The sequence below is a fragment of the Fundulus heteroclitus genome, unplaced genomic scaffold, assembly GCF_011125445.2.
Source record: "Fundulus heteroclitus isolate FHET01 unplaced genomic scaffold, MU-UCD_Fhet_4.1 scaffold_292, whole genome shotgun sequence".
Taxonomy (NCBI): Eukaryota; Metazoa; Chordata; class Actinopteri; order Cyprinodontiformes; family Fundulidae; genus Fundulus; species Fundulus heteroclitus.
In genome coordinates, this window is record NW_023396702.1 from 68,615 (window position 1) to 90,938 (window position 22,324).

Here is a 22,324-nt window from a genome sequence, read left to right on the forward strand (position 1 = left end):
TTAACATGAAATAAAATAAAATGACCTTCAACAGAGTTTCCTTGATGACTTCTTGTTTTATGCCATTTGAAACCTTTAATACTGTGACTGTTAACTGACAGCAGTGTAATTTCTAAAGGATAAAGTTCAATTAAAGGTAAGTAAAGCATCTGTAATTGTCTGTAGATCAGTAGAGCTGTTTGACAAGACGCTTTCCTGGCCGCTTTTGGCGCTCCTCGCACTAGACAAGTCTAAACCTGAGGCAGATTTGTAGGAGTTAGATCTTTAACTCATTCTTGTTAAACAGTAACACGACCTGTGCCTTACTATTCTCTGCCTCCTTAGTGCCAGTGGTCCATCTTTTCATGAACTCGCATCTTCCATCGGCACCTCGGTTTAACATAGTGAATAGTTTCATCTTAATATCCCTAATCTTGACAGAAAAACAGTGGGATGCCTTTAATTGATAGAGAAAAGGAAGCTAATCAGACGGACGGAGCTAAAAACAGAGCAAACCTGGAAGAAAGTCTGTTAGAGGCGGCCAGAGACTTTAGACTGAGGAGGAGAGTCTCCTTCCAGCAGGACAACGACCCTAAATATGCTGCCTGAATGACAAAGAAAGGGGTTTAGCTCAAATCCCTGTGTCAGAATGACCCAGTCAACGGAGAGACCAAAACCCAACCGATAGTTGACGTTCAGACACTCCATCCAATTTGAGTTTCTGCAGCCGCTCTGTGTTCATCGTCGCTAAATAAAGTAAATGAAGGTGAGCGTTCAGAATGTGCAACCAAAAAAAAAAAAAAACTGGAACAGTTGTTTGGGAGAAATACCAGAGGAGGAGATTTGCTGTCATCTACATTTGGATCATTTATTCCACAGCACTCAAAGACACAAAATCTTGAAATTCCTGGTGAGACATCCCTCAAACATACTTTCTTAGTTTTTCTTTTCTTTTCACAAGACAGCATGACTATTATCACCACGATAGCAAGCTGCTGTCAAAACTGTACATCTGAGTGCCTTAAGTCAGTCAATATTACTGGAAAATAGAGCAGAGGTATTTGAGCCGAACCACTCGCAAAAAGGCCATCAAAGGCAAATCTAGGGAATGGATCAAAGGTTGATTCATCAACAGATAATAAAATAAATAAATTACAGACATGATGAGAAAAATATGTTTACTATCAATTCTAGGGTTTAACACAACAAGGCCACAGTAAAATGATCTCTACCAGGTTCTAAACTGAGATTAATCTAACTTTGTTACACCAGAGATCCACATTGTCTTATTTATTACAGCAAATGGAAATGATGCAAGCATGCATAAACACCGAGTCCACTCCTCCTGCTTCTGCAGGATTTAGGAGGAAGAGGAAGAGCCTGGCGCTGCTAACTGAATGAACCAATCATCTGCAGGTATGGCAAGCTCTATTAAAGCCGCAGATCCAGAGCATACAGGTATGTGCTAATGGTGCAATTGTTGCTGCACGTCCATCTGGGAAGAGTTTAAAGGCCATCTGCAAACAATTTAAAGTCATTTCTTTTACAATTGGGAAGCTCCAGCTTCAGTAGAAAAACCTGCAAAACAGTTGCTGCTGAAAAGCTTTCCAGGGGAAATCCTCTTCTCTCTAAAGCACATATGGCAGCTTGACTTTGTTTACAACGCTGAACCACAAGACTTCTGGAAAAGGACAGATGAGACCAAAGAAAATACGGTTAGCCAAAATACACAGCGCCATGCTTGGTATCGACAAAACAGCATTTTAGCACAAACCCCTCATACCAACTGTGGAGCACGGAGGTGGAGGGGGGATGATTTGGGCTTTTTGTGTAGCCACAGCATCTGGACTCCTTACAGTCACTGAGTCAGCCAGCCTTTGTATATTACTGTATTATAGAGTCAAATGTGAGGCCATCTGTTCAAAGTCAGAAGCTTGGTTCAAAGTCGGGTTTTGCAAAGGCCTAGTTAAAGTCCAGACCTTCATCTGATTTAAATGCTGAGGTGAGACCTTATGAAGGCCGGGTGGAAAAGAACAGAATGAACACTAAATGGACAGAAGCAACGCTGTACAGGAGACTACAAGCTAATGTGGTTTCATCTTTTATTTAATAAATATTGACGTGGCAGAATGTAGTAGCTTTTATAAAACTACTATTCTAACTATTAGGAAAAAACAATTGACTGTGTAGGTTTACAAAAGATTTCGCTAAACTTTTTATAAGCCACCAAGTGGCTTCGTTTTTTTTCACCGACAAAGAGATGTCTTCTGGGATGAATTGACGAGCCGGCGCAGGGCGGGGTGGAGGGGCGGGTGATAAACGCCGTGCTCCACTGCTCTCAAGGCGTTTGACCGCAGGCTTTAGCTAACACGCTGACCCCAATGCTTGATCTCATTGCCCTCAGACGCTCCCGGCTGTTAAAGCTCCAGATGCTTTTCCCGGTGGGCGAGCAGCTGACAGGGAGGGGAGGGGGAGGGGCAGGGGGGGTGCGATTATGGAGAACCGCAGCAGGCTGCTACATCCTGCAGAAAAAGAAAGATGTGGCTGGAAGAAAAAGAATGTCTGCAACTCTATTTTAGCGCTGTCCTTTGTTGTTTCATGTGGTGCTGCACACAATGCTTGTTTTCCATCCACTCCCTTCGCACAGTGGAAAACAACAAGCACTGTCTCTGACAAATGTTCATCTCACACCTCCCAGACACAATTATTTCATGTTGCAAACATTTCTCTTTCTGGTTCTTCTCTACTGTCATTTCCCCAGCGCCTTATAAATACAGCAACTTGCAGACGTTTTTTACCCTTTAAAGGACCACAGTCACGTACTTTGACTTTACGAATTTAAACGCCGGTAGCTCACTCTGGTTGCATATAAAGGTTTTCTGATTAAATCATTGTGCCCTGTTGGCTTATCATATTTTACTATGTGTAAGTAAAGCATTTTGTGTATATTTTATATATAAGACCACGTGAACATAAGTACGATAATGCACTTGTGTGCAAGGAGTAAACAAGCAATGGAGCTCCCCAGACATATATATGATGTTATATGGACTAAATACACTCCAGGTCAAAGGTTTGGACTCAGCCTTGTCAATGGATGGCTTTTCCTTATTTTCATGACTTTCTGCATTGCAGATACATAGTGAAGACATTAAAAGTATTACTCAAAAGTACATAGAGTTATGGATCAAATACAAAATTGTTAAATAACTCAAAACATCTTGTAGATTTGAGCTTTTTCTAAATACTATCTAAATAATATCCAGCTGCCTTGAAGAAGTTCCCAGAGGTAGTAATAGAAATAGAGAAGCCGTTGTATGGAACGTGAGTCCAAACGTTTGACTGGTACAGTACGATCAGAAATCATTCCTACCTGTGAAAGGTAGAACCAGTAGATCTGGTTCGTACTGAGAATCTGTTGGTACAAATCCAGGCAGCCAGTATGGAGGCCAAGTTGATGAGCGATTCAGCGCTCAATGAGTCATCTACCTATATATGTCTGCGATGGAGACAAGCGAGTCAGCAATGTCCAGCGGACGTGTGAGAAGGAAGAGGTTGAGTAACCCTGACTCTGTAGATCTGCTTGGTCTTCAACCTCGCCGAGCTGTCACTTTGCTGCAAGGCATTGCAGGACAGTCAACTGGCTCTGATGGTAGCTGCATCGATTGTCACCATCTTGCTCTATGACAGTGCTGCGGTACTGCTGGCATACGGCACAACAACATTTATGTCTGCTGACCGCACCCAGGAGCAAGATTCATGAAAAGCAAGGACCTCAGCAGACAGGTCAGGGATAGAACTGGGGACACGTTTAAAGCAGGGTTGGGTCATAAAACTGCAGCCCTACCAGGACGTGACTGTCCGCCTAACCTGAGCCGTAAAGGCATACTATGCAACATTTTTCAGTTAATTAATGTGTTCCATACCGTTTTGGATGATTAAATGAGTCTTTTCAGGTCGAACAAAGGTTTTCTCGGCCGCCCTGGTGGTCTGTGGGGGAAATACCGTACTTGCAATTGCAGGAGCAGTCGGCCCGCAGTCACAGGCTCAGAAGTCTCGTGCAAGACCGCGAGAGTCGGTCTTGCTTTACGGCAAGAACTGCTACACGGCCCCAGTGAAAGGCATGCTCGTTGCTAGCGCAGTGGCGATATTTGTGCAGTTATCATGGCGGAACCAGCGAGAAAACAGCGAAAGCCCATGTCGGAGCAGGCAAGAAAGAGGAAAAGGGCTCTGGACAGAGAGAGGAGTCGTACACGGGTGAACATCGGGCAAGCTTTTTCCGAATGGCGAGAGCTAAAAGAAAAAGAAGGCTGCAAGGCTGACGCGGACCTCGCGTTTCTGCTGATGCGATTGTAAGTAACATTGGAATGGTTTCTCTCTCTCTGTGTGCATGTTCATACTTTCACTGTGTTAGTCATTGTTTGTACTGCCGTTTTTTCCACTTTTCGTTGCGTTCGCCTGTCTGCTAAGCTCAAAACAACCGCGCCTGGCTTGACGGAGAAACCAGAACAGCTGAGCATCTTTACGACAGTGCACTTTTACTTTCGCCCTCTGGGGGGAGCCTCGCTGGAAAATCAACCCCGGTTGCATAGTATACCTTTAATCGGTGAAGCAGCCGAGAAACTCTGGTAACTCTGGAGGAGCGGCAGCTCAGGTGGAAAATCTACAGTTCCTTGTAAAAGTATGAACTACAAGCTTCAATGGATTTTATTGGACTTTTCAACTATAGTCCACCAAATGGTGAATAAATAAGTGGCTAGAATACCCCAAGTAAGATAGGTCTACTTGGGCTAGATAGGATACATTTGTACAGAAGTCTAAATAAGGATCAGGTCATAAAACAAAGTCTCATCTCATAGAGCTCCATGCCATTAATCATCTGAAAAAGGGAACCTGCCGGGCCGGGCGAGGAGTGAACCGACCAGACAAGAGGCAGCACTAAACAACCCAACCCCTGGTGATAGACGAAGGCGGCAGCATTATACTGTGGGGGGGGGGGACTCAGACGAGATCATTTTAAGCAAACTGTTGAATAAATCAGCTGTATGTCACTTTTGTTCCTTTACTCAGATTCTAACTGACCCAATTAAAAAGGTGCAGAGGAGCGGATACCCTCAACCTTCTGTTCCAACTAAGGCGCTTACACACAACACTGAGCTTAGAGGCTTTTCGTGCCGCCTGCTGTAAATATACGCTGGCCTGGCTCCAAGCCTTTTGATAACGGGAGTAAAGAAGTGTCCTCTTTGCTGTCCGGCACCTCTGCAGGGGTCTTCAGCCTTCGCCGCCGCAGGCTGCAGCTAAAGAAGTCAAGAGGAAGCTGATATCTTTAATGTCTTGAGATAATTACGATCAAACAAGTTCAGAAGGAGGAAGTCTGAAGTGCTTCCAACAAAGGAAGGGTAATTGAGGTCTGGAGTAGTGACCGCTTCAGCAGAAAAAAAAGGGAAAATCATCGCTTGCTCGGAGGTCACACACTCAAAGTTGTGCTCTCACCCACGGTGTGAGCGTAAGGAAGATCCCCTGCCCTGCGCTCTTAAATCACGACGAAGTCTTTACAAGGCTGTAAATCTGAGGCAGACATCCTGGCAGCCGCTGGAACTTTAGGAGGAGAATCGCTCGTGGGACGGCTGGGGAGATTAGATAAATCAAGCCGCCCCCGCAGCGAGCAAACAGCCATTAATCGCGCGTCCATCATGCGCGGATGATCACTCCTGCTTTGTAGGCGGCGGGCGATGACAGAATAGAGGCGTCATCCGGCCGGGGATCCATTACGTCTCATCTCGCTGCGACGCACGTAGGGGCGGCCGATCTGGCCCGGGGGAATACGTACGCCGCCGCCGTGATCCGTCATTAAAAACTACCAGACGGCACAAACGGCACTGGTACCGGCGGAGGCCAGTCAAAGCAAACGATGGCTGCTGCAACACCTCGGAAAAGGCCTCACCCCCCCCCCCCCCCCCCGTGCAGGGTTTTAACTGCTGGCTCCTCCTGCGACGACGCGCATTAAACCGGCAAGAGCATATCGGATGAAATCTCCGTCGAGCGTGAGCCGGATCGCACAGCCCGAGGGAGGAAAAGAGGCAGTCAAGCTCGGTGCCTCTCTAAAGCGGCTGAAGGTGATAGAAGCACTTTAACCTGGATGTCTTTTCCCCCCGCCGACACGACAGCCTATAAGGGCTGATAATAAAAACTGTCTCTATCAAAGAGAGATGTAACAATAGGATCCGCGCTTGGGGCTGCCAGAGAAAAGAGCTAATCCATTTAATAATCGATGTGGAGCATAGCTGGAGTCAGCATGTCAAGCTGACATTAAGTTCCAGAGTGCAGCGGGGAGAACGAGCGAGGAGGAGCAGCGGCGGCGCTCCGCTCCGTGCCCCTCAGCAGATAAGAGACTGATTGACTTTTTTCTGTGAGCTGACGGAGCTCCAGCAGCTCCATATGCTCACAGAGGAGCGTGGTGCGTGTGTGGGTGTTCTGTCTGTGTCAGGAATGGTAAAAAGGGTTTAAAAAAAAAAAAAAAAGGGTCTGGGCTTATGTTAGAGTCATTAGGGAGGTGGTAAATGAACATTCGCAAATGATTGCAGGTTATAAATGGAGCTCAGGAGCTGAGTTAAACAAAGTCAAGTCAGGGTTTGTGTGGAAAAGATTTATAGTCAGATATCGGCCAAAAAATTTTTATAAAAATATTTATGAGCTTCTGTTTGGAGATAAAAAAAAGGTGTGAAAATGTGTTTTAAAAAAAGTCAGCTTTGTAGCTTCCTACACTCCAGCTGAAAGTGTTTTTTTTATCTTTTGTAAACCCTGAATCTCCAACTCTGCAACAAATCACCGTCCAATCAGGCACAAAAATCCTCCTAATTACTCAATCCACCGTTAAACTGAAGTGGTCGGTTCTCCTGGTGATCAGCAGGTTGAAAACTGGGGGGGGGGGGGGTTATCTCTGGTTAGTTGTGACACAGACTCAGGCATGGTAAATGCTTATATTGTTGTTTTACTGCGACTCATTTTATGATATTCGGAAAATCTCTCACAGTTATATCTGCTGAAATCTCAACAAACTTGCCCTCTGATTGGACAATTTGGTTTCTTTTCAGTCTCCCCTAAAAACAATGAAAACACAGGAGGAGACCGTTTACTCCTAGCCAGAGTATCACTCTGGGAACTTTGAGCTTTTGACTTTTACAAGCCACGTGTTCACTTCACCTGTACACTGGTGTCCACACATAAACTACATATATCATGTGTTTGTTCAACCGCCTTTCACATGTAAATCGTCTCCACTCGTGCAAAAAGAAAAAAACTTGCAAAAAATGATTTTCGACTCATGCATAAAGCAGGAATTTCTCACACAGATTCCTTTTACAGCTTCGCAGCGGCAAACATTCACAGATATTAATTTACAATCCTAAAATCCACATGAACCCATGCCATGCAGCCTAAACCCTGCAGCTGATTTCTTGCATTCCAGCATTTGAAACGTTGTGAGGGCAGAACTCAGGACTTGAGCTGGAAAAGTCGTGACGGGGGAGGAGCGGGGGAGGAGTGGGGGCGCACTAAATCCCCGCGGACCTGTTATCGTGTCTGCATCTGGGCGCCGAGCCTACAACATCAGGCGCACATTTTTCAGCTGGGCTTTTTTCCAGACGCGCACACCACTCGGCTGAACTTTGGCCAAGAGTAAAACAGAGCTCATTACTGAGAAATGTGCTCGCAAGCTCACATTTACAATCTGTAAGTACTTTTTAAAGATGAACTAGTAGAAGGAGCGAGCTGCGGGACCTGCGTCGTCTGAGGACGGATGCTGGCCTTGCAGGACGTGCACTGCTAAAGTATTCACACGCTGGAACATTCACGCCCGGGACTTCAACGTGTTCTTGTGGAGCGCATGGAAAACGATGCAGGGTTTTCAGAGTTACAGACAACAATAGGATGCACTGCAAAAACGGATCTAAAAATAAGTAACATTATCTGAAAAATAGTGTTTTTGTCCTTGATTTGAGCAGGTAAATAAGAATATCTTACCTGACTCCGCCAGATGGATTTGGTCCGCATATCCATCTGGAAACCTTCCGTTGAAGTAATTTTGGGAAGGGGCGAAAATACTGGTTAGCTGATTGGCCTATGTTGGTGATAGACGGGCCAAATGAACCAATCAGATTCGTCGTCGCTCGTAACAGAGCGACGACGAAAACACAACCACAAGCCAAGCTACTCTTGCTGCTGCAGGTAAAGGCTCGTTAGCTCAGCAAAGAAATACTCTGTAGTTCCGATAAAACTTGCTCGATAGCCGCGCTAACGCAAGTTTCGTCAGCCGAAGCCGCCATGTTCTTTAGACTGAACTGTCGCTCCTCGTTGCGTCACACCTCAACCCGCCTCAAAGCCAACGCTGATTGGACGTTCGTTTGGTGAATGGCTCCAAATTTTCTTCAACGGAGAGTAGCCAGACTGATCTGCGAGTGAAACCTTGAAAGCTCGTGAGATCAGGATGGTCTCACGAGGCTAAAGAATATCTGCCAATGGAAAGACTATTTTGACCCCTAAAATAAGATAATTAGACATCCTGCACTTGAAATGAGATGGAGACGAGTTCTTCCTATTTTAAGTGCAAAAATCTTATTCCATTGGCAGGTCATCTTATTTACCTGCTCAAATCAAGGACAAATACCTGTAACCATTATAGTAATTACTGCAACCATGCACCATAGATGCAACAATAATTAATAACTTATGTGCAATGAGCTATTTAAACAAGGTGCTATAACCTGTGCAATAATCCTGTATAAAGAGTATAATAACATATGTGCAATAACCTATTTATACATAGAAGTGTATAGAATTGTATATAGCTGTATAACTGTATCTAACTGATTCTACTTACCTACTTTGGCACCTTCTTCTGACTTTTGACTATTGAGCCGATGGGACAAGTGAATTTCTTCATTGTGAGATCAATAAAGCTTATCTTATCTTACATACACAAATTTTAAGAGAATTGTACTTATTTTTGTTCCTCTTTTGCAGTGTGAGCGTGAGTGCGTCTGCATTCATCCCAGCAGAGGCTATTCTTTCTGGAACCTCGTATCGCTGCAATTAAAGCTGAAAGTCTTTAGCTTAGTTTGGACCATTTTTCAACTTTATAGTACAACCACAACAAACAGAAACCGAATAACACATACTTGTATATATCTCAAACGTGGACGTGTGTTCTGTCCGCCTTCGGTTGCAGAACGGACCCGCGTCGGGTTCTGAGAACGGTCCGGACGTTACTGCACTCGCTGATAAAGCTACAGGTTCAGCAACACATGCTGTCGGCCTCCCTGCGTCACAGGATGAGTGATGTGGGGCGCAGGCGCGCAGTCAGGGCAGTTTGCCGTAATCCGATTGGAACCAGTGTTTAGATGGACGCTGTGCCCGTTAAAGATCGGCACAACCCGCCCGTCTCATCCAGAACATGGTTTCCTTTCCGATTAAGCTCAATCTGACCACAATTTCCTGACTGGCGGGTGTAAGTGACGCATTTTTATTCCGACCGGCTCTTTATTCTGATTTCTTATGGCTAGTGGTGCTACGTTTGCCCCACATGTGAATAGAAATAACAGACGCACTCGCTTGCACTCTTGAACTGTCCCCGCGGAGACAAATCCTCTCATCTAAATCACTGATGTTTTGCAGGAGCTTGAGTGGCACTTCCCACGGCTCTGAAGGTAATTCCCTCAAGATGGGGGTCTGTAAGCCGAGGCGTGGATTTGTGGGCCCGGATGAACTTACTTGACCCTCTGGATCCAGATGCAGTAGTCTGTAACGTACAGGTCGTTCAGTATGTAGGCCGGCTCGTTCTCTCTGAAGACTTTGTGGATGTGCAGCAGGCATCTGAGGACGCAGCCTCTCCCTGGGCGCGGGAACACGGCATGGCAGGGAAATGGAAAAGCAGTGTTAGTTGAACCGAGTACAGAGGATGACAACACGCCGCAGCTTCTGGCGCACGCAGCATCCATCTTAAGGCTCGCAGTCATTGTTCCATACATAAAAGCCAAGGTACCAGATGAGAGGGAAATCCCAGCATGCTGCGGGGTAACTTGATCCAGATGTTTCAGGGAGAGTTCGTGGGTAAGAAGTGACTCACTTGATAGGTAGGAGACGAAGGTTCTGGTTTGAACCTCTAAAACCAGAACCTTTTCTGAGTCCAGGCTGTGTTATTAATGCTGGTTCTACCCGGGCTATTTGAGGGGCTGTTTGTCAATAATAGTGAAGCGGGATATTTGAGGTACTTTTGCCCCAATGTATTATCTATAAATCTTTAGACCAAATGTTTTGTAGAAACTGCTAAAACACACATGGAGGGTCCATTGTTTAATATCCTACTAAGGAAATAGGATTTCTGTTTGGGAATTTTAAAAAAATGCAGCTAAACCGTTGCATTAATTTGAACACAAACATTAGCAAAACGTGTGTTGAGAATAATTGTTCAACATCACCAGATCCAATCTTTGTGTCAGCAGAGGTTCTTTGTCTACATGGCAGAGCATTTAGGTGCAGCAGAGCAGCAGAAAGCCAACAGACTGAACAGTGAGCACATGCACGCTGCTGATTCTGTGTAACTGAACCATTAATTGAAAGGATAACAGTCGGCAGGCGCCAAACAGGTGGCCCTTTAGGGCCCAAGGCAGCAAATGTTGTGCATGCTGGTCGTAGCGCATTTACATGACTATAAAGGGTTTTTCTGGACCAGAAGAACAGTGTACGTTGAATAACAAAGTTGATTAAAGGGGAGAAAAGGTTGCTTAGCTAAGAAGATCTCAATTGCTTTAAAATAGAAAACAGAACCACCATGTGGTAAATTAACAAGCTAAAATGGTAAAAAGTCCATGAGCAGACGACAAAAAAAGAAGTTTTGGATTGTTGAAGGACAGGCTGTGAGGAGATCAGACTAACTTCAGGTTTTTCTGACCACTCAGTACTACATGCATTACTAAAGACTCTTGACATCAAGAAAATATTTCATTTTGATGTCAATGGAGGATGCATTACAATACTGATGACAATAAACCTACATTTTCTTCACACTTTATCATTTATCATTTCAAAATGTCCCCACCACTTGGTGTTAGCTTTAGCATCCTAAAGAATTAGGCCAGTTAAAGCCCATCCAGCTGGACAAATATCAGAATCAGAATCAAGTTTAATCGCCAAGTAGGTTTGCACATACAAGGAATTTGACTTGGTGTTGATGGTTTAGACAAAATAAGAATACAATAAAATAAAATGAAATTGAATAAAATGGATATATATATATACAGAAGTTATATACACTCAGTAAACTAAACTATGCGTTAATGTAACGCAGAAGCTTGTAGACCTGAACGGGGGAGAGAGACAGTATATACCATGAAATATACCATAAACATAAAGAGCAGGAATGAAAGACACTTAAAATATAGTATCCAACCAAATATTTCATCCTAGTAGTCCTTTCTGATTACAACATTGAATTGTACACAATTATACTGCAATACTGTCTACGACTCCTGAGTTTCCCTCTACTATTACACAAGGGGGGGGGGGGGGCATCCCGCCCCGCCAACAAGCCCGCCCACCCAAGATTATCACAGCATGCAGTAAATTATTCATCTGTACGTCTTCATGGTTAATTTTATTTAAATCACTAGCCTTTCTAAATAGCGCCCCGATCGTATCCTGAGCTACACAGTTTTTGCCTGCTTTGACAGAAATATCACCATCTCGTAAATGAACCCTTTTTCACGGGACGGCTCCACTAAAGGCTCCCACAGAGTCTGAGCGTGACTATCTGAACATACCGAGAACGTCTGCCTAATGCAGATGTGAGGATGATCGCGTCTCTTTAAACTCCATCCATATAACCATCAACGCTAATATAGTACATTCTCAACAAGTAAACAGCTCACTGGTCATTTTCAGACGTCCGACAAAAATACCATTTGCTCTGATTGTCGCACATCACCAAAAGTGAAGCAGTTTGCCATCACTGAAAACAGATGGCAGCTTTATTCTTGGAAAAAAAAAACAAATTTTTGTTGCTAGATAGACCCCATGACTTGATCATATGAAACAGATTCCAAGTGAAATAAAATAAACACTAAATAAAGTTTCGCTCAACATTATTCTAAACTCTGGCAGATCTAGATTTAAAGGATTTTCATTCAATCAAGAAGAAGGAAGGAAGAGAAGCAGGTTTCTTTAAAAATCTAACAACGTATAAAGATGATAGAGACAGACGGAAAGATAGAGAGAGACAGAAGCTGGCTACTCATCTAAAGCCGTATTCTGGGACATTAATGGAAAGTTAAGTGGAAGGAGAATCTTTGGAGCAAAGTCAGGGCCTACCACTTCATGACCGAGTTGCTGTAATTACTAATTACTGCTTCCACTTTGCTATAATGCTGCTAACAGCTGACTGTGAGGTAAATAGAGTTGAAGAAATGTCACGACTGAATACATTGCAAAGGGAACACTAGAAGTAAATGATTTAGATTGGTTAGTTAACATCTGTTACGTATTTTAACAGTTCTAGTGAATCATCTGTTGACAAAACCTGCAGAAAAACTTGTTCTCCTGCTTCATAAACGTCACACTTTGCTTTAAACGTGACAAGCAGTCTCTCCTTTGCCAATCCTTCACCATTAATGTCACAACAGGGGAAAAAAAAACCTTAATCGATCGTCAGGTCAACTAAATAATGTGCACGCTCTATAACACGGTTATGCAAGCGGTGCACACAAAATTAGGCCATCGTCTTTAAAAAGGTAGGCCACGCAAACCGAGGACATGCGGCTGTGACGTCTGATCACAGTAAAATGAGCGAGAACAGGTGTCAGGAGTTCATCGATGATAAAAGTCAAGTGCAAATAGCTTGTGTGCGTCTAAGGTGACGACAAAGCAGTAGCCCTGCAGTCTGTAGTGCCTGTTCTGCTGATATCAGAAGCAGGGTTCTAAGTATTTATGTCAAAGAGCAGCAGGCCAATCATAACATGAAGTGGAGGATGACTGAACATTGCAGGTGGATTATTTTTTGCCTAGAGCAGCAGGATTTGGATTTTGTATGATTTATTTTTTGAAGCATACAGGTAACCTTTACATAGAACCAGTGCTGGTTTGTGGCCAATAGGCAGCTGTCAGAAAGAAGCCTTTTAACAAGTTCATGCGTACAGCCCTTACTGAAGGTCCGTTCACACAGAGTTAACTAAAGTTTTAAAACGGAACGGAGTAAACACTCTTGCAATAAAACTGGAGCAACTATACAACACGTTTGCATATGTGCAAAGGTCATGTGACCGAGCATTGCATTCGTGATTTGAAAAGGTTGGGGGGTTTCCGTGCTGCCACGAACGCTTCACCTTTGCAGCACCACAGAGGTGCCGTCTCTACTCTTCCAACTCGAGCCTTTTTCCCCAAAATGATCTGACACAAGCTGCCACAGCCTCCCTCCAATCAACCACAGAAATAGCCTCATGATGTGGCCGACAACCCAACCGAGGGAAGGAGACACGGCTTCCCCCCCCCCCCCAACCTCCGCTGAGCTGGTTGGCATCGTCCAGGGGCATTCCAGACCAATCCAAACAAACAGCACACGAACAGAGAGGAAAAGCTTAAACTAACATTTGGTTCTCATTTAAAACATGGGATTATACAAGGGGAGCTTTGCCCTAAGAAAGTCGGATCGTATGAGGCAAAAGCACATATGCTTGCAAGATTTGGCCTTTTTTTTCTCCTTCCTTTCTACGGCAAGACTCTATTCTTTTCTCTGCTTGTGGAAAACTAGAGGAAAGGTTGCACCCTGCGCCGATGCAACACACCGATTCTGGCTTAAGAGCAGTGATTAAAGTGATTAAAGGGTTTTAAATGGGAAGAATCCAGGCCAACAAAATCTTTCTACCAGCTTTTGCACGTTCGTCTGATTTAGCCAGTAATGAAGCCTGCTTGAAAGATGCGAGAGACTCATCTTTCCACTCTGTCAAGCCTCAATGTGCCAGAACATTTCATCTGTGACGGGTTTTCTCACCCGCAGGTCACATACGAACACAAACACGGAGCAGGGAAATCTGTACCCTGAACATGCTTAGATTGACTCGTCAATTCTTTGACTCTTCAATGACTTTTTTTTCTAGACGAGTAGGGCAGAGTTCTTTTTAACTTCTCTCTGATCAAGTGTTTCAGCTCTCCCAGCCTTCTCAGCATTCAGGGGACCGGAGCAGCTTCTGTAAAATGTCTGGCTGAATGAACAAAGGCGTACTTGCGGCTGGATCTCGCTTTAGGTGACATTTACTGTTCCTGTCGTGTCAGTAAAAGGATGACAGCTCCGTGACCCGGACGCTGCCCTCCACGCTTCCTAACTCCAGCTCCCCCTCAGGCCGTCTCCTCCCTCCCTGCACGCCTGCCGGCTCCTCGGTTACACTTTGGATGCAGGTGGAGGACCTTTGCTGAGAGCGCTGGCCACCGCGCCAGAGGGCTGCTTAAATATTTACTGCCGGATAACGTTTCCTCCGCGGCCCTGTGTACCGCTGCTAATAGGTTTGTTTGGCTAATACCTATGAATGTTTGTTTTAACAGCTACTTAAATGGAGCGGCTTAAAACCGGAGCGTGCATTACAGTTTCCCCTCATTATGACAAATTAATGAGGACGGAGGGTAATGCGGGGAGGAAACACACCCAGGCCAAATTACTGCACTGTTACGGTTCATTGGGGAAAAGACACATTACTCGTTTTAGCATAATGCTTATATTAGCAAGGGGGTAAAATTAACAAATTATTAAGAGGGGTCCTATTTGGTTTTATTGTCAATATTCTCTGTTTTTACTCCAATTTCCAGTTTTTCATGTAATGTGGAACCACCTAAAGAGGATGGATAAATAGAAAAATGGACAGATGGGTGGAAGGATGGAAATAAAGAGAGATGGATATATGGACTGATGTTGACGGATGTATGGATTAACGGATGTGTGGGTGGAGGAGCAGAGATTGATGGACAGCAGAACGGAACAAATTGCTATTTATATGGATGGATGGATGGATGGATGGATGGATGGATGGATGGATGGATGGATGGATGGATGGATAGATGGATGGATAGCTAAATGGATGGATGGATGGATAAATGGGTGGACAAATGGAAGGATGGATAGATGGATGGATGGATAGATGGATGGAGGAGTGGATAGATGGATGTATGAATGGATGGATGGGTGGATGAATGGAATAATGGGTGGATAAATGGATGGATGAATGGATGTATAAATGGGTGGACGAATGGATGGATGGATGGATAAATGTATGGGTTGATGGATGGATGGATGGATGGATGGATGGATAAATGTATGGGTGGATGGATGGATGGATGGAAGGATGGGTGAATAAATGGATGGATGGATGGATGGATGGATGGATGGATAGCTAAATGGATGGATGGATGGATAAATGGATGGAGGAGTGGATAGATGGATGTATGAATGGATGGATGGGTGGATGAATGGATGGATGGGTGGATAAATGGATGGATGAATGGATGTATAAATGGGTGGACGAATGGATGGATGGATGGATAAATGTATGGGTTGATGGATGGATGGATGGATGGATGGATGGGTGAATAAATGGATGGATGGATAGATGGATAGATGGATGGATGGAAGGATGGATGGATGGATGAATGGATGGGTGAATAAATGGATGGATGGATGGGTGGATGGATGGATGGATGGGTGGATGGATGGATGGATGGATGGACGGAAGGATGGGTGAATAAATGGATGGATGGATGGATGGATGGATGGATGGATGGATGGATGGATGGGTGGATGGATGGATGGATGGATGAATATTTCTCCATACTTGTCTTTTCATTCTTTCCCAGACTGTCCCAGGGACCCAGAACACTGCCTTAGCAGGAGTTGAGCCTGAGCATCAGGTTTTGGGAGCAGGAAATAAAGAGCCTGGGTTGATCACAGATAAAGTTGCTCTGACATAAAGCGGCCAGGAGAAAGCGTGACAAACTCTTCTCACGCTCCTGATAAACTAATCTTCAAACTCAATGAGGCGAGGAACGGCTAATCAGGGGTTTAAAGGGCCTTTAATTTGCTGTCATTTACCGGTGTTAAGAACAGTCACAGGCAGGATAATCTTAGTCCTTACACGTGCTGAGTGTGTTTACATTGCTGACTCTCTACCGTCTGCAGGGGCTTCTGCTTTAAAGATTAAAGATATCAAAGTCAGCAGTCTACTTTCGACTAATCCAGGTTTCCCTCCCCGAGGCGCAGAAGCGTGGCCGCTGCTTCTGCTTAAATATTACCTTTAAACGCTCGCTGCAGTATGCCAATGAAGCACTTTCTGGAGACTCGGTGTCCAGCTGTCAAGCTGTTTATTTGCCTCAAAACCCCAAAGGGAGGCTGCCTTTCCAGCAGCAGCCGCTCAAACCTGAGCCACATCCTACCGCTTTCACACTCACATACTGTGTGCACACGCTTACAGCTATATTTACATATGAAAACCCGGCACGGAGGAAAACACAGGGTGACTAATTAGCAAAAGGCTATGTATAGAAATCCTTCTGATTTTGCTTGATGTTTCTAATGAGAACAATAGGGAAAGCAGCTGCAACGTGGCAGGGAGAAGAGCCCTGCAGAGGATGGTGAGGGGAGCGGAGACGGTTGTTGGAGCGTAGCTATGCTCTGCTCAGGAAATGTTTCAGAGCAAAGTCAAATTCAATGAAATTATACAGATTGGTCAGAAAGTTTCCCATCTAAGGAAACCCTTAGATAGGACGTGAGCTGCATCCATCAGGCAATCAGTACCGCAACATCAAAAGCAGAACCTCGATAAATCTGCTCCTAAAACACTCAAATGCTGACTTTTGGATTTTCACAGTAATCTCATCCGTTTTTTTGTTTTTACATCTCTAAGTGTAGTGTATTACGTAGGATTTACAGTAAGATCCACATGAATCACTTCATTGATGTGTACACTCCAGAAGATTTGAACTGGTCGCTATTGGCTTTCTACAGATAGTCAGTAAATCGCTGGCCCTTTTTCAGCTTTGGTGGTGGGTTGTACTTTCACAGGGACTCACCTGATTGAAGGATCTTAACCGTGTCACAAACAGCCGAGGTCACCAAAGCGAAGTGCCTGTAGAGTGGGTAGCACAAGACCCTCCGTCCGAAGGACACCAGGACATCAAGCAAGCAGCTGTAGGTCTGCAGGAGACAGAACAGGGCTTTGAGGACCATGACCTGCTTAAAAGTAAATATCCACCAAGATATCGACTGATGAATGGAATCAGACATCTTGCAGCTCGCGTGGAAGTTGTAACCGAGTCACTCAAAGTTCTGATCAACTGAAAAGGTCCACTTAGACCTTTTTTTCAGATTATAGTGTGGCCGCCATCCAGACGAGGGCGCCACTGAGAGTTGTAAGAGAAATAATCATGGCGGAGGCATTCCAGTAATGGGAACTCTTCCAACCACAGTCTGAGACGGTCGTTCTCTCTTGGCATGACGAGCCTCGGCCGTCCGGTCAACCGAACGCAGGCGAGGCGATCCGGCGGTCGGTGCAGCGGACATGTTTGAACACTTTTGCAATGAAGCGATATGTCAACACACGAGGAGATATTTCAGGTTTAAACAGCTAAATTCTCCCCTAAAAAGTTTTTAAAAGTTACTTTTACGTCACGGAAAGCGTAATATAATGATGGAGTAACGATGCTGGTTGTACTGGAACCGTCATTTCCCTCTGGGATTATTAAAGTATATCTGATATTAGGCCGTGGGCCAGAATCTGTAGGACGCTTCCTTAAGAAGTTTCGTATGAACTGTCAGGGGGCAACTTTCTTCCACCAGGATAAGTTGCTACACATAGCAGTGATCTCAAAACACCAATGTTCCCACGTTTTCGCTTGCACATTAATAAGTTATAGCCGATAAAAAATCTAAACTGTGGCGCTCCGGTCCAAGAGGTCACGTGATTCGATTTTTGCTGCTCAGCCAATCAGATCGCTGTATTGTCAGCTGTGCGCGTTCATCAGTTCATCATGGCTGCGCTCGTAAGATGTTTGTATGCATTTGTTTCCAGATGAAGAAAGCCCAATAATAGCATTTTCTGGCGCCAGCTGGCAGAGATCTTGATGGCAAGAAAAAAATAAATAGCCCAGACCATCTGTCCATCCATCCATCCATCCATCCATTTTCTAACAGGCTTATCCCCGCTGGGTTTGCGAGGTGCTGGTGCCGAGCTCCAGCTGTCAATGGGTGAGACGCGTTGTATAAACTCGTTGTGCCAAACGAGTTATCCCCTTCGGAATTTGTAGAATTTTGTATTGTATTTTTGAAATCAATAAAAGTTTTAACCTCCAGCTTTGTGAAGTCTAAATATTTTAAACATCACATTCTAGTAAAATGAAATTTATTTTTTTTAAACTCCTAATACGTTGTTCTATTTTTAAAAGAGACATATCTCGTTTTCTTAATACGGTTAATATCTCGATAAGGTTCTTGGTTGAATTAAAATCTTATTAAATCTGATAATTTTGGCTGTGCCTTTATTCAGTGTTCATTTGATCACACGTGAAATCCGCTTTATATAATCTATTCATGCGGGTTTAGCTACCAAAAAAGAAAAAAAGAGAACCAGCAGACAGCTGTGATGGACTTAGGAAGGTGGATTTTGGTTTCAGCAGACAGACATTCGACAATCTAATAACATAAAGCTAATATTTTCGTGACACATCTGGAAATGACCGTTTTCTTTCTCATAACGTATTATACTGGATGGATGGATGAACGATAATGTAACGACACCATTGCTATATTTCGTTAAGAAAAGTAAAACATCCTCATTTCCACGCCTAATAGGTTGGAAATGAGGCGGAGTTGACTAGATTCATTCTTCCAGCTGAATGCGCTCTTGGTGCAGGGAATACAAATTCTGGCGGGGATAAGTCGTTTGGCACAACGACACCTGTGCTATCCTAGCGCAGCAGGTCTTGGTGATATCACAGTAAATTGGGCAAAAGTCTGGACTATTTCTGCCCTGCGATGGACTGGTGACCTGTCCAGTTTATACAACGCCTCTCGCCCATTGACAGCTGGAGATAGGGACCGGCACCTCGCGAACGCAGGGATAAGCGTGTTAGAAAATGGATGGATGGATGGATGAATGGATGGATGGTCTGGGCTATTTATTTTTTTCTTGCCATCAAGATCTCTGCCAGGTGGCGCCACAAAATGCTATTATTGGGCTTTCTTCGTCTGGAAACAGACACAACAGAAACAACCATCTTACGGGCGCAGCCATGATGACGTGGTAAACTCGCTCAGCTGACAATACAGCGATCGGATTGGCTGAGCAGCAAAAATCGAATCACGTGACTTATTGGACTGGAGCGCCACAGTTTAGATTTTTTATCGGCTATAACTTCTTAATGTGCAAGTGAAAACGTGGGAACATTGGTGTTTTGAGATCACTGCTATGTGTAGCAACTTATCCCGGTGCAAGAAAGTTGCCCCCTGACAGTTCATACGAAAAGTCACCGTACAGATTCTGGCCCACGGCCTATATACCTTCTGAATGTTTAGTAAAGCTAGCCATGCTATTTGGTAATAAAAGACACTTTGTTATCATTTTTATCTGTTTTAAAATACAAGTGAAAATGTTTTACAGCACCTGCCCTCTCACAGAGGCAGCTTGACGTCACCTCTGCTCCTAATACAAAAAATGAATCACCATTCATAGCATATATGTTGATGATAGCATAATTCATGTTGCCTAGCAACCAAGACAGCATGAATTACAGCTGTGAAGCCAAACGAATGGAGCCCAAAATCCCGCTTTGTCCACTGGAAATAACGCTGCATGGTTTTTATTTCCCCTTTTACAGTTTCATGATGGCTCACAAGCTTTTGTTTAAAATGTATTATATTTTCATTTTATTCTCATTCCTTAATCGGCCAAATGTTCAAAGTCATTTTATGTTGATGTAGAAATATACCACTAAATAAAATTTGCCGATGACAAAAACTGCTTGTGTAACTATTTAGCAAAACTTTTTGCAACCTAAATAACTTTTTCAGCACAGTTTAAATCAATTAATTTGTAGAGAATAATATTAATGAACCAAACATTGCCATTAGACATCTGAATTATTTCTGCTTTTAACTCATTGTGGAAAGCCAGCAGGGGACTGAAAGCAATGTGCTGGAGGAGAGGCCTTCTCTCTCAGTACAGCGAACGCCGACCGCCCAATCAGCAGCGTACATGTCCAATATGACAACAGATATTTTGGGTTAACATAGCTAACTTCTCGCCTAAAATCCTTTATAAAATTACTTTTGTCACAGCAAGTGTAATATATCACAGATTCTGACTCCTCTCCACCATTGCGGTCCGCTTGACCAATCCGCTTTGTCCTGCAATGAATCATGGGATAGGGATGGGCCAGGAAGGATACGCCAGACCCATCCTTCAAATGGGGGAAAATGAAAATGTATTTGTCAGACGCACTTGAAGGAGCCTTAGAAGGAGTCGTAACTGGGACACAGACCCTGAACTGAGACACACCAAATAATATTTTTCTTACATCTTCTTATATTATAGCTGTTATTAAGAAATCAGCAGGCCAAAGCTTTACAAAGATAGAAGACCAGAGATTGGCCACACAATTTAGATTGGTACATCTGATAATAAAGACTCACAATGGAAATTAGGAGTAGACTTGATGGAAGGGGCCCCTCTCTGCCACATTTTTGGAACCAGAGTGTTTTTATGTTCTCCATTTCCTTTAGGTTAAATAGTATTGGTGCGAAGGTGACGGAGCTCTAATTGCTCCTAACAACTACTCCTTTATAGGGCTAACCAAAACGGGGACTCGCAGCTCTTAAACACCTCTGCCGCCCCGGCCGGTTAATTGCTGCCTCTCTTTAATCACTGACATCACTCTCAGAAGCTCTCCGCTTTACAGAGCGCACAGCCAGAAAAGAGAAGCGTACATTTGTCTCGGCTTCCCGTCCCCTCCTCCTCTTGTTGAGGATGTGCCGCCAGCTCCAGACCGTGTGTCATGGGGGGGATCGTACCTTCCCAGGGGCTTGTTTAGCAGAAGTGTAAATAAGCTCTGCTTCTGCTGCACGCCGGGGGACTCAGGAACACCAGCTCACTCAGCTGAGGACAAGTAAACATGAAGTATTTAGAAAGGAGAACTGTAGCAGCGTGGGGGTGGGTTGGAGAAAGAGGAGCGCGAGGCAGCAAGTGAGAGCATGAAAACAGAGACGGTGGAGGGGAGACTGGAGTCAGGAAACAGCGCCGCTCTCAGCAGCGACGCACACAGACGGGCTGCCAGTCAAAGACGGAGCTAGCAATTGTAGAGATTATTGGAAGGAGGGGAAGATGGAGCTGTGGGAGGGAGGGGATGCGGTGAGGTGCTACGTTGATGGAAGCTGACAGCATTGAGGGGGCTGCCAGGCAGGTGAAGACCGCTCTCTCCTTCGCTGGCGCCAGAGCAGGAAAACTTCCGCCTCTCAATCTCCAGCCATCGTCTCCTCCAGGAACACTCAGCGGATCATGTGAGCATGTCTAACGCCTATTAAATATATTCAAATGTGCCCCCGGGATGCATTCGCCGATACGCCTCCCTGGCGTTAATGAAAGATAAGCTGCATCAATCTGCCTCGGCAGAAGTTTGGGAACACTGATGCAAACCGCGAGCACCAGCAACACAAACTACAGACCCACAACCGCGCGCGTGTGTGTGTGTGTGTGTGTGTGTGTGTGTGTGCAGAAACACGAGCAGCGGGAACTTCATCAACCCACCGGTGTGTGTGTCAGCTGGGGTTTGAGTTTGATTTAGAGCAGATATGCAGCCCCTGCAGACATGGGACTTCAGTCTGTGCACCTGAGAGACAGCGATGACGTCACAAAGTGGGCGGAGTTACTGTGATGCCAGTTCACTGGCCTTTGTCCTCAGATATGTGCTCCTTACCATTTCCAATCCGTATTTCAAAGCACTGCATTAAAAACTTGATACACGTGTAATATTTGACTTTTTACATAACACAATCTTACCTGAGACTGATTTTCTCAATTTCTCAAATGTTCTGTTTCTGCCCCCTGTGCTGTTCTGTTTCCTCTAGGAAATATTTATGCTGTATTTTTTTTTCATGTTCAACATCATAACCAAGACCACACAAATCTGCACAGCCCTAAATTAATAAATACCACTTAAACTAAGTTTAAGTGGTATTTAGTGGTATAAGTGGCAGCACTGTGTAAGTTTTGACCCGAGTATTAACTTAATTTCAGATATATTAAATTATATTTCAGGTCAATAT

At 44.3% G+C, this 22,324-nt stretch overlaps 1 protein-coding gene across 2 annotated transcripts in view; it reads right to left on the bottom strand.

Annotated features, from left to right (window-relative positions):
* The window catches only part of shq1 (SHQ1, H/ACA ribonucleoprotein assembly factor), a 72,595-nt gene that overhangs the window by 16,978 nt on the left and 33,293 nt on the right, over positions 1-22,324 (bottom strand). For both annotated transcript variants that reach the window (XM_036130188.1, XM_012874445.3), the window contains exons 10-11: positions 17,080-17,203; positions 9,748-9,868 (exon numbers count right to left, since the gene is read on the bottom strand). In XM_036130188.1, coding sequence (XP_035986081.1) covers positions 9,748-9,868; positions 17,080-17,203 — 245 coding nt within the window. The remainder of the gene's footprint in view (positions 1-9,747; positions 9,869-17,079; positions 17,204-22,324) is intronic.